This window comes from Myxine glutinosa, chromosome 6, assembly GCF_964187855.1.
Source record: "Myxine glutinosa chromosome 6, kmMyxGlut1.1, whole genome shotgun sequence".
Classification (NCBI taxonomy): domain Eukaryota; kingdom Metazoa; phylum Chordata; class Myxini; order Myxiniformes; family Myxinidae; genus Myxine; species Myxine glutinosa.
The window spans coordinates 145,996,431-146,009,349 of NC_136266.1; the positions used below are offsets into that span (position 1 = coordinate 145,996,431).

The 12,919-nt window shown below is 34.0% G+C and overlaps 1 protein-coding gene across 1 annotated transcript in view; it reads right to left on the reverse strand.

Moving 5' to 3' along the window:
- Nucleotides 1–12,919, reverse strand: part of MEGF6 (multiple EGF like domains 6) — a 520,079-nt gene that overhangs the window by 231,835 nt on the left and 275,325 nt on the right. Inside the window, exon 7 of the mRNA XM_078781084.1 lies at nt 2,254–2,379. Within this exon, the coding sequence (XP_078637210.1) occupies nt 2,254–2,379 (126 nt within the window). The remainder of the gene's footprint in view (nt 1–2,253; nt 2,380–12,919) is intronic.

The following is a 12,919-nucleotide window of genomic DNA, read 5'->3' on the forward strand; positions in this document are numbered from 1 at the left end:
ATCGAGAGAACTGTGGGAGGGAGAGGGCTTGGGGGGAGGTGGGAGAGGTATAAAACACAAGGACACTGCAAGGACTTCCAGGAAAGAAGTTGGAATTTCAAAAAAGTGTATCTGGGGTGAATTAGCGGGGGTAGAAAAGATCAAGGTTTTGGATGGAGGAAGATAAGAGATGGTGGTGAACAGCTGTTTTAAAGACCTGGAGGGAGGAGTGGGATTGAAGAGAGTGAGGGAGCTTGTTCCAGAGATGCGAGAAAAGTGGAATGAAAGAGTGAAGGTGAGCAGAGAGCCGAGATTTTGGCAGTTTAACCATAAGAGGTTTGCTGGCAGATCTTGTGCGACCTGTAGGAATATTTGGGGGACAGAGCCCAGAGAGAGCTGGGGGAGCAAGGCCGGAGAGGAGTCGGTAGAAGACAGAAAGACCACCAACCTGCCTGCAGTGAGTGAGTGAAAGGCCCTCGGATTTAGCTTCATCGTAGGAGATTCCAATGATTCTGAGTTGGCCGATATGAAAATCCTATTCAACTTTCAAATCAATCGGATGAAAATTGAGGATTTTAGAAATGTGAAAAAGTGGTTGACCTTTGGCCTATGTTGACGTTTTCGCCTATGCTGATCTCAAAATAGTTAGTGGTGCAATCCAGTTAGCCGATGTGTAAATCCTATTCAAATTTCAAGTCAATCTGATTAAAATTGAGGATTTTAGAAATTTGAAATTGTTGTTGACCTTTGGCCTATGTTGACTTTTCTGGCTTATGTTGATCTCAAAAATAGTTGGCGGTTGAATTCAGTTAGCTGAAATGAAAATCCTATTCAAATTTCAAGTCAATCGGATTAAAATTGAGGATTTTAGTAATATGAAAAAAGTGGTTGAGATTTGGCTTATGTTGACCTTTTGGCCTATGTTGATCTAAAAAATAGTCGGTGGTTGAATTCAGCTAGCCGATATGTAAATCCTGTTCAAATTTCAAGTCAATCGGATGAAAATTGAGGATTTTATTAATTCGGAAAAAGTGGTTGACCTTTGACCTATGTTGACCTTTTGACTTTTGACCTCGAATACATATAGCATTTTGGCGGACTAGCATTTGGTGAAGTTTCGTGAAGATCGGTTTAAAATTGTGACCTGCAGGCAAGTATAAGTGAGCGGACAGACAAACACAGACAAAATTCCCCCCCCCCCCCCCCTTCACATGCCTCCCCCCCTTCACATGCCTCCCCCCCAAAGCCCTCTCCCTCCCACAGATCTCTCGATGTCTCCATGTCTCTCGGTCCCTGCTCTCAAATGTTGTGTTTGTGTCCTTCCCCCTCTCTCCCCATCTTGTCTACCGCTCCCGATGTTATTTGTTTTATGTGTCTGTTTGTCTTTCTGTGTGATTAATGTTCGCTCTTTCACGAGCCTCGATCTTGTATACAAAAAAAAACAAAAAACAACAAACAAAACAAAAAAAACACACACACACAAACCGGAGTGATCAACATACTAGAAAAAAAAATTAAAAAATTGCCAAGTAACAAACAAGCGGACTCAAAAGCAATACCCTCTCCTCAGGCGAGGGTAATGATAATAACAAGAATAATTAATAATAATTAATTGATAACAATATTAACAATTTTAATGATTCATTAATTCAATTTTATTCAATCAGTCAATGCAGTTAATCAGTCAATTTAGTCAATAATAATAATTAATAACAATTAATAATAATTAATAATTAATTATTAATAATAACAATTAATAATAATAATCAATAATAATAATAATAATTACTAATTTTAATTAATAAATATGAATAATAATTAATTCACAATTTTAATAATGTATTAATTAAATTTTAATCAGTCAATTCAGTCAATTTCGTCAATAAGTCAATTCATTTCAGTCAATTTAGTCAATAAGTCGATTCATTTCAGTCAATCTTCTTCCTCCTCTTTAACATAATCCCATCTTTCTTGTGGGATCGGCCGGGGGAAGCTTGGCCCAAGTCGTCATGAACCGGCAGGTCAGGCCTGACGTTCGACTAGATATGGCAGAAATTTGTAATTTGTTCAGGGTGCTGGCGATATTTTACCGACTCTTCTCGAAGGTCACCGTGGGATCTTTCGTCCAACGTCCACTAACTAATGCCCTAATAGCTTACGGGTGAGTGTGCCAGCTTGACAGAGCTTTGGTGGGTTTGTGTGTCTTGCACATGGTATTTGTGAATGTGGTCATGAATAAAATAACAAATGTAATTGTGTTAGTAATTTGCATACCTTCACAATGCATGCCGTTGATAGCGAGTTTGTAACCCAACCTGCACCTGCATTCATAATGGGAACTGTCCAGTGGTTCACACAGGTGCTGGCAACCACCATTGTTGATGGAACAGGGATGTGTTGCTGCAGAGAAAGATAAATCAGAGGCGCCCGCTCATTATGGATGCAAGGTGTGTTTGAAGTCATGTGATGCACTTGACGACAATTCTCAGTGATTTAAATGAACACCTATCACCATAAGAGGTGGAAAAGTGTCTACACTATGGTCACCACCAAATAACGCAGAAAACATGCACCACCAAAAATACCTATTTTGGGGGGCAACACCCCTCCTTCCCCAAATCCCGTATACCTCCTCAGACCCCAATTTTTCTAACGCCGTGAAAAAACATTGGTACATCACGGGTGATAAAGGCTGCGGTGAAGTTTCATCGAAATTGCGTGTGTAGTTTCTCAGAAGTGAGCAAATACCTATTTCGGGGGGCAACCTCCCCTCCCCCAACACCCTATACCTCCTCAGAACCCAATTTTTCTAATGCCGTGAAAAAACTTCGGTACATCACGGGTGATAAAGGTTGTGGTAAAGTTTCATCGAAATCGTGTGTGTAGTCTCAGAGGAAAAACCAAATTCCTATTTTGGGGAGTCAAACCTGGATCCACTTTGACCCAGGTAAAACCGCTTAGACCCTGGTAAACCCCGATTTTTTTAAATGCCGTGAACAAACTTTAGTCACAACACAACAAATATAATTTGTGCCAAGTTTGGTCACAATTCCTTCAGCGGTTTCGGAGAAGAAGTTGCAAGTGTTTACTGACGGACGGACTGACGGACTGACAGACGGATTGACGGACTGACGGACTGATGGATGGACGGGCTGACGGACTGACGGGCTGACGGATGGATTGACGGACTGATGGACGGACGGGCTGATGGGCTGACGGACTGACGGACTGACGGATGGATTGACGGATTGACGGGCTGACAGACTGACGGACTGACGGACGGATTGACGGACTGACGGACTGACGGACGGACTGAGGGACTGATGGACTGACGGACAGATTGACAGACTGACGCACTGCTGGACTGACGGACTGACAGACTGTCAGACTGACAAACTGACAGACTGACGGACTGACGGGCGGATTGACGGGCGGATTGACGGACTGACGGGCGGATTGACGGACTGACAGGTGGATTGACTGACGGACTGACGGACGGATTGACGAATGGACGACACGCCATCGCATAAGCTCCACTTTACTTCGTTCCAGGTGAGCAAAAGACTCATTCCAATTCAAAGTTATTTCAACACTGCACAGAGCGAGCAGGGCATTGCTAGATTGATCTGTGGGAAAGTCAATGAAATTATTCTTCTGGATTCAAAACAAGAGGATATTGTGTACTCCATATCCCTGTTTGCATTCATCGAATCCATGATAATTTACTGTAAGGTCCTCACATCCTAACGGGAGAGATCACCCGTGGAAATGATGATACAACACCCTTCCTTTCATTCCATCATGAGCCACAAAGGAATAGATTGGATAAGTGCGAGCCATAATTAGACAGGGTTACAACAGACACAGTGCAAACGAAGAGTGAGGGTAAGTAAATAATGTTTTCGTTCTGTCATGTTCAAAACAAATGTTTTCATTCTGGCATGTTCCTAATGAATGTTTTCATTTCGGCATGTTCTTAATGAATGTTTTCATTCTGGCATATTCCTAATGAATGTTTTCATTCCGGCATGTTCCTAATGAATGTTTTCATTCTGGCATGTTCAAAATGAATGTTTTCATTCTGGCATGTTCAAAATTAATGTTTTCATTCTGGCATGTTCAAAATTAATGTTTTCATTTGGGCATGTTCAAAATTAATGTTTTCATTTGGGCATGTTCAAAATTAATGTTTTCTTTTGGGCATGTTCAAAATTAATGTTTTCTTTCGGGCATGTTCAAAATTAATGTTTTCATTTGGGCATGTTCAAAATTAATGTTTTCATTTGGGCATGTTCAAAATTAATGTTTTCTTTTGGGCATGTTCAAAATTAATGTTTTCTTTCGGGCATGTTCAAAATTAATGTTTTCATTTGGGCATGTTCAAAATTAATGTTTTCTTTCGGGCATGTTCAAAATTAATGTTTTCTTTCGGGCATGTTCAAAATTAATGTTTTCTTTCGGGAATGTTCAAAATTAATGTTTTCTTTCAGGCATGTTCAAAATTAATGTTTTCTTTCGGGCATGTTCAAAATTAATGTTTTCTTTCGGGCATGTTCAAAATTAATGTTTTCTTTCGGGCATGTTCAAAATTAATGTTTTCTTTCGGGCATGTTCAAAATTAATGTTTTCTTTCGGGCATGTTCAAAATTAATGTTTTCTTTCGGGCATGTTCAAAATTAATGTTTTCTTTCGGGCATGTTCAAAATTAATGTTTTCTTTCGGGCATGTTCAAAATTAATGTTTTCTTTCGGGCATGTTCAAAATTAATGTTTTCTTTTGGGCATGTTCAAAATTAATGTTTTCTTTCGGGCATGTTCAAAATTAATGTTTTCTTTCGGGCATGTTCAAAATTAATGTTTTCTTTCGGGCATGTTCAAAATTAATGTTTTCATTCTGGCATGTTCAAAATTAATGTTTTCTTTCGGGCATGTTCAAAATTAATGTTTTCATTTGGGCATGTTCAAAATTAATGTTTTCTTTCGGGCATGTTCAAAATTAATGTTTTCTTTCGGGCATGTTCAAAATTAATGTTTTCATTCTGGCATGTTCAAAATTAATGTTTTCATTCTGGCATGTTCAAAATTAATGTTTTCATTTGGGCATGTTCAAAATTAATGTTTTCATTTGGGCATGTTCAAAATTAATGTTTTCTTTTGGGCATGTTCAAAATTAATGTTTTCTTTCGGGCATGTTCAAAATTAATGTTTTCATTTGGGCATGTTCAAAATTAATGTTTTCATTTGGGCATGTTCAAAATTAATGTTTTCTTTTGGGCATGTTCAAAATTAATGTTTTCTTTCGGGCATGTTCAAAATTAATGTTTTCATTTGGGCATGTTCAAAATTAATGTTTTCTTTCGGGCATGTTCAAAATTAATGTTTTCTTTCGGGCATGTTCAAAATTAATGTTTTCTTTCGGGCATGTTCAAAATTAATGTTTTCTTTCGGGCATGTTCAAAATTAATGTTTTCTTTCGGGCATGTTCAAAATTAATGTTTTCTTTCGGGCATGTTCAAAATTAATGTTTTCTTTCGGGCATGTTCAAAATTAATGTTTTCTTTCGGGCATGTTCAAAATTAATGTTTTCTTTCGGGCATGTTCAAAATTAATGTTTTCTTTCGGGCATGTTCAAAATTAATGTTTTCTTTCAGGCATGTTCAAAATTAATGTTTTCTTTCGGGCATGTTCAAAATTAATGTTTTCTTTCGGGCATGTTCAAAATTAATGTTTTCATTCGGGCATGTTCAAAATTAAGGTTTTCATTCGGGCATGTTCAAAACAAATGTTTTCATTCTGGCATGTTCAAAATGAATGCTTTCATTCTGGCATGTTCAAAATGAATGTTTTCATTCTGGCACGTTCAAAATGAATGTTTTCATTCGGGCATGTTCAAAATTAATGTTTTCATTCTGGTTGGTTCAAAATGAATGTTTTCACTCTGGCATGTTCAAAACAAATGTTTTCATTCTGGCATGTTCAAAACAAATGTTTTCATTCTGGCATGTTCAAAATGAATGTTTTCATTCTGGCATGTTCCTAATGAATGTTTTCATTCCGGCATGTTCCTAATGAATGTTTTCATTCTGGCATATTCCTAATGAATGTTTTCATTCCGGCATGTTCCTAATGAATGTTTTCATTCTGGCATGTTCAAAATGAATGTTTTCATTCTGGCATGTTCAAAATGAATGTTTTCATTCTGGCATGTTCAAAATTAATGTTTTCATTCTGGCATGTTCAAAATTAATGTTTTCATTTGGGCATGTTCAAAATTAATGTTTTCATTTGGGCATGTTCAAAATTAATGTTTTCATTTGGGCATGTTCAAAATTAATGTTTTCTTTCGGGCATGTTCAAAATTAATGTTTTCATTTGGGCATGTTCAAAATTAATGTTTTCTTTCGGGCATGTTCAAAATTAATGTTTTCTTTCGGGCATGTTCAAAATTAATGTTTTCTTTCGGGCATGTTCAAAATTAATGTTTTCTTTCAGGCATGTTCAAAATTAATGTTTTCATTCGGGCATGTTCAAAATTAAGGTTTTCTTTCGGGCATGTTCAAAATTAATGTTTTCTTTCAGGCATGTTCAAAATTAATGTTTTCATTTGGGCATGTTCAAAATTAATGTTTTCTTTCGGGCATGTTCAAAATTAATGTTTTCTTTCGGGCATGTTCAAAATTAATGTTTTCTTTCAGGCATGTTCAAAATTAATGTTTTCTTTCGGGCATGTTCAAAATTAATGTTTTCATTCGGGCATGTTCAAAATTAAGGTTTTCATTCGGGCATGTTCAAAACAAATGTTTTCATTCTGGCATGTTCAAAATGAATGTTTTCATTCGGGCATGTTCAAAACAAATGTTTTCATTCTGGCATGTTCAAAATGAATGTTTTCATTCGGGCATGTTCAAAATTAATGTTTTCATTCTGGTTGGTTCAAAATGAATGTTTTCACTCTGGCATGTTCAAAACAAATGTTTTCATTCTGGCATGTTCAAAACAAATGTTTTCATTCTGGCATGTTCAAAATGAATGTTTTCATTCTGGCATGTTGAAAATTAATGTTTTCGTTCTGGCATGTTCAAAATTAATGTTTTTATTCTGGCCTGTTCAAAATGAAAGTTTTCATTTTAGCATGTTCAAAATTAATGTTTTTATTTTGGCATGTTCAAAATGAATGTTTTTATTTTGGCATGTTCAAAATTAATGTTTTTATTCTGGCATGTTAAAAATGAAATTTTTCATTTAAGCATGTTCAAAATTAATGTTTTTATTCTGGCATGTTAAAAATGGAATTTGTCATTTTAGCATGTTCAAAATGAATGTTTTCACTCTGGCATGTTCAAAATGATTGTTTTTATTCTGGCATGTTCAAAATGAATGTTTTTGTTCAGGTGTGTTCAAAATTAATGTTTTTATTCTGGCCTGTTCAAAATGAAAGTTTTCATTTTAGCATGTTCAAAATTAATGTTTTTATTTTGGCATGTTCAAAATGAATGTTTTTATTTTGGCATGTTCAAAATGAATGTTTTCACTCTGGTATGTTCAAAATGAATGTTTTTATTCTGGCATGTTCAAAATGAATGTTTTTGTTCAGGTGTGTTCAAAATAAATGTTTTCATTCTGGCATGTTCAAAATGAATGTTTTCATTCTGGCATGTTCAAAATGAATGTTTACATTCTGGCATGTTCAAAATGAATGTTTTCCCTCTGGCATGTTCAAAATGAATGTTTTCGTTCTGGCATGTTCAAAATTAATGTTTTTATTCTGGCATGTTCAAAATGAAAGTTTTCATTTTAGTATGTTCAAAATTAATGTTTTCATTCTGGAATGTTCAAAATTAATGTTTTTATTCTGGCATGTTCAAAATGAAAGTTTTCATTTTAGCATGTTCAAAATTAATGTTTTCATTCTGGCATGTTCAAAATGAATGTTTTCACTCTGGCACGTTCAAAATTAATGTTTTCATTCTGGCATGTTCAAAATGAATGTTTTCATTCTGGCATGCTCAAAATGAATGTTTTCACTGGCATGTTCAAAATGAATGTTTTCACTCTGGCATGTTCAAAATGAATGTTTTTTTCTGGCATGTTCAAAATGAATGTTTTCGTTCTGGCATGTTCAAAATAAATGTTTTCGTTCTGGCATGTTCAAAATAAATGTTTTTATTCTGGCATGTTCAAAATGAATGTTTTCACTCTGGCATGTTCAAAATGAATGTTTTCGTTCTGGCATGTTCAATATGAATGTTTTCACTCTGGCATGTTCAAAATGAATGTTTTCGTTCTGGCATGTTCATTATGAATGTTTTCATTCTGGCATGTTCAAAATGATTGTTTTCACTCTGGCATGTTCAAAATGAATGTTTTCGTTCTGGCATGTTCAATATTAATGTTTTCACTCTGGCATGTTCAAAATGAATGTTTTCGTTCTGGCATGGTCAATATGAATGTTTTCATTCTGGCATGTTCAAAATGATTGTTTTCACTCTGGCATGTTCAAAATGAATGTTTTCACTGGCATGTTCAAAATGAATATTTTCACTTTGGCATGTTCAAAATGAATGTTTTTTTCTGGCATGTTCAAAATGAATGTTTTCGTTCTGGCATGTTCAAAATAAATGTTTTCGTTCTGGCATATTCAAAATAAATGTTTTTATTCTGGCATGTTCAAAATGAATGTTTTCACTCTGGCATGTTCAAAATGAATGTTTTCGTTCTGGCATGTTCAATATGAATGTTTTCATTCTGGCATGTTCAAAATGATTGTTTTCACTCTGGCATGTTCACAATGAATGTTTTCATTCTGGCATGTTCAAAATGATTGTTTTCACTCTGGCATGTTCAAAATGAATGTTTTCGTTCTGGCATGTTCAATGTTAATGTTTTCACTCTGGCATGTTCAAAATGAATGTTTTCCCTCTGGCATGTTCAAAATGAATGTTTCTATTCTGTCATGTTCAAAATGAATGTTTTCATTCTGGCATGTTCAAAATGAATGTTTTCCCTCTGGCATGTTCAAAATGAATGTTTCTATTCTGTCATGTTCAAAATGAATGTTTTTATTCTGGTATGTTCATAAATGAATGTTTTCACTCTGGCATGTTCAAAATGAATGTTTTTATTCTGGTATGTTCAAAATGAATGTTTTCACTCTGGCATGTTCAAAATGAATGTTTTTTTCTGGCATGTTCAAAATGAATGTTTTCGTTCTGGCATGTTCAAAATAAATGTTTTCGTTCTGGCATGTTCAAAATAAATGTTTTTATTCTGGCATGTTCAAAATGAATGTTTTCATTTGGGCATGTTCAAAATTAATGTTTTCTTTTGGGCATGTTCAAAATTAATGTTTTCTTTCGGGCATGTTCAAAATTAATGTTTTCATTTGGGCATGTTCAAAATTAATGTTTTCTTTCGGGCATGTTCAAAATTAATGTTTTCTTTCGGGCATGTTCAAAATTAATGTTTTCTTTCGGGCATGTTCAAAATTAATGTTTTCTTTCGGGCATGTTCAAAATTAATGTTTTCTTTCGGGCATGTTCAAAATTAATGTTTTCTTTCGGGCATGTTCAAAATTAATGTTTTCTTTCGGGCATGTTCAAAATTAATGTTTTCTTTCGGGCATGTTCAAAATTAATGTTTTCTTTCGGGCATGTTCAAAATTAATGTTTTCTTTCGGGCATGTTCAAAATTAATGTTTTCTTTCAGGCATGTTCAAAATTAATGTTTTCTTTCGGGCATGTTCAAAATTAATGTTTTCTTTCGGGCATGTTCAAAATTAATGTTTTCATTCGGGCATGTTCAAAATTAAGGTTTTCATTCGGGCATGTTCAAAACAAATGTTTTCATTCTGGCATGTTCAAAATGAATGCTTTCATTCTGGCATGTTCAAAATGAATGTTTTCATTCTGGCACGTTCAAAATGAATGTTTTCATTCGGGCATGTTCAAAATTAATGTTTTCATTCTGGTTGGTTCAAAATGAATGTTTTCACTCTGGCATGTTCAAAACAAATGTTTTCATTCTGGCATGTTCAAAACAAATGTTTTCATTCTGGCATGTTCAAAATGAATGTTTTCATTCTGGCATGTTCCTAATGAATGTTTTCATTCCGGCATGTTCCTAATGAATGTTTTCATTCTGGCATATTCCTAATGAATGTTTTCATTCCGGCATGTTCCTAATGAATGTTTTCATTCTGGCATGTTCAAAATGAATGTTTTCATTCTGGCATGTTCAAAATGAATGTTTTCATTCTGGCATGTTCAAAATTAATGTTTTCATTCTGGCATGTTCAAAATTAATGTTTTCATTTGGGCATGTTCAAAATTAATGTTTTCATTTGGGCATGTTCAAAATTAATGTTTTCATTTGGGCATGTTCAAAATTAATGTTTTCTTTCGGGCATGTTCAAAATTAATGTTTTCATTTGGGCATGTTCAAAATTAATGTTTTCTTTCGGGCATGTTCAAAATTAATGTTTTCTTTCGGGCATGTTCAAAATTAATGTTTTCTTTCGGGCATGTTCAAAATTAATGTTTTCTTTCAGGCATGTTCAAAATTAATGTTTTCATTCGGGCATGTTCAAAATTAAGGTTTTCTTTCGGGCATGTTCAAAATTAATGTTTTCTTTCAGGCATGTTCAAAATTAATGTTTTCATTTGGGCATGTTCAAAATTAATGTTTTCTTTCGGGCATGTTCAAAATTAATGTTTTCTTTCGGGCATGTTCAAAATTAATGTTTTCTTTCAGGCATGTTCAAAATTAATGTTTTCTTTCGGGCATGTTCAAAATTAATGTTTTCATTCGGGCATGTTCAAAATTAAGGTTTTCATTCGGGCATGTTCAAAACAAATGTTTTCATTCTGGCATGTTCAAAATGAATGTTTTCATTCGGGCATGTTCAAAACAAATGTTTTCATTCTGGCATGTTCAAAATGAATGTTTTCATTCGGGCATGTTCAAAATTAATGTTTTCATTCTGGTTGGTTCAAAATGAATGTTTTCACTCTGGCATGTTCAAAACAAATGTTTTCATTCTGGCATGTTCAAAACAAATGTTTTCATTCTGGCATGTTCAAAATGAATGTTTTCATTCTGGCATGTTGAAAATTAATGTTTTCGTTCTGGCATGTTCAAAATTAATGTTTTTATTCTGGCCTGTTCAAAATGAAAGTTTTCATTTTAGCATGTTCAAAATTAATGTTTTTATTTTGGCATGTTCAAAATGAATGTTTTTATTTTGGCATGTTCAAAATTAATGTTTTTATTCTGGCATGTTAAAAATGAAATTTTTCATTTAAGCATGTTCAAAATTAATGTTTTTATTCTGGCATGTTAAAAATGGAATTTGTCATTTTAGCATGTTCAAAATGAATGTTTTCACTCTGGCATGTTCAAAATGATTGTTTTTATTCTGGCATGTTCAAAATGAATGTTTTTGTTCAGGTGTGTTCAAAATTAATGTTTTTATTCTGGCCTGTTCAAAATGAAAGTTTTCATTTTAGCATGTTCAAAATTAATGTTTTTATTTTGGCATGTTCAAAATGAATGTTTTTATTTTGGCATGTTCAAAATGAATGTTTTCACTCTGGTATGTTCAAAATGAATGTTTTTATTCTGGCATGTTCAAAATGAATGTTTTTGTTCAGGTGTGTTCAAAATAAATGTTTTCATTCTGGCATGTTCAAAATGAATGATTTCATTCTGGCATGTTCAAAATGAATGTTTACATTCTGGCATGTTCAAAATGAATGTTTTCCCTCTGGCATGTTCAAAATGAATGTTTTCGTTCTGGCATGTTCAAAATTAATGTTTTTATTCTGGCATGTTCAAAATGAAAGTTTTCATTTTAGTATGTTCAAAATTAATGTTTTCATTCTGGAATGTTCAAAATTAATGTTTTTATTCTGGCATGTTCAAAATGAAAGTTTTCATTTTAGCATGTTCAAAATTAATGTTTTCATTCTGGCATGTTCAAAATGAATGTTTTCACTCTGGCACGTTCAAAATTAATGTTTTCATTCTGGCATGTTCAAAATGAATGTTTTCATTCTGGCATGCTCAAAATGAATGTTTTCACTGGCATGTTCAAAATGAATGTTTTCACTCTGGCATGTTCAAAATGAATGTTTTTTTCTGGCATGTTCAAAATGAATGTTTTCGTTCTGGCATGTTCAAAATAAATGTTTTCGTTCTGGCATGTTCAAAATAAATGTTTTTATTCTGGCATGTTCAAAATGAATGTTTTCACTCTGGCATGTTCAAAATGAATGTTTTCGTTCTGGCATGTTCAATATGAATGTTTTCACTCTGGCATGTTCAAAATGAATGTTTTCGTTCTGGCATGTTCATTATGAATGTTTTCATTCTGGCATGTTCAAAATGATTGTTTTCACTCTGGCATGTTCAAAATGAATGTTTTCGTTCTGGCATGTTCAATATTAATGTTTTCACTCTGGCATGTTCAAAATGAATGTTTTCGTTCTGGCATGGTCAATATGAATGTTTTCATTCTGGCATGTTCAAAATGATTGTTTTCACTCTGGCATGTTCAAAATGAATGTTTTCACTGGCATGTTCAAAATGAATATTTTCACTTTGGCATGTTCAAAATGAATGTTTTTTTCTGGCATGTTCAAAATGAATGTTTTCGTTCTGGCATGTTCAAAATAAATGTTTTCGTTCTGGCATATTCAAAATAAATGTTTTTATTCTGGCATGTTCAAAATGAATGTTTTCACTCTGGCATGTTCAAAATGAATGTTTTCGTTCTGGCATGTTCAATATGAATGTTTTCATTCTGGCATGTTCAAAATGATTGTTTTCACTCTGGCATGTTCACAATGAATGTTTTCATTCTGGCATGTTCAAAATGATTGTTTTCACTCTGGCATGTTCAAAATGAATGTTTTCGTTCTGGCATGTTCAATGTTAATGTTTTC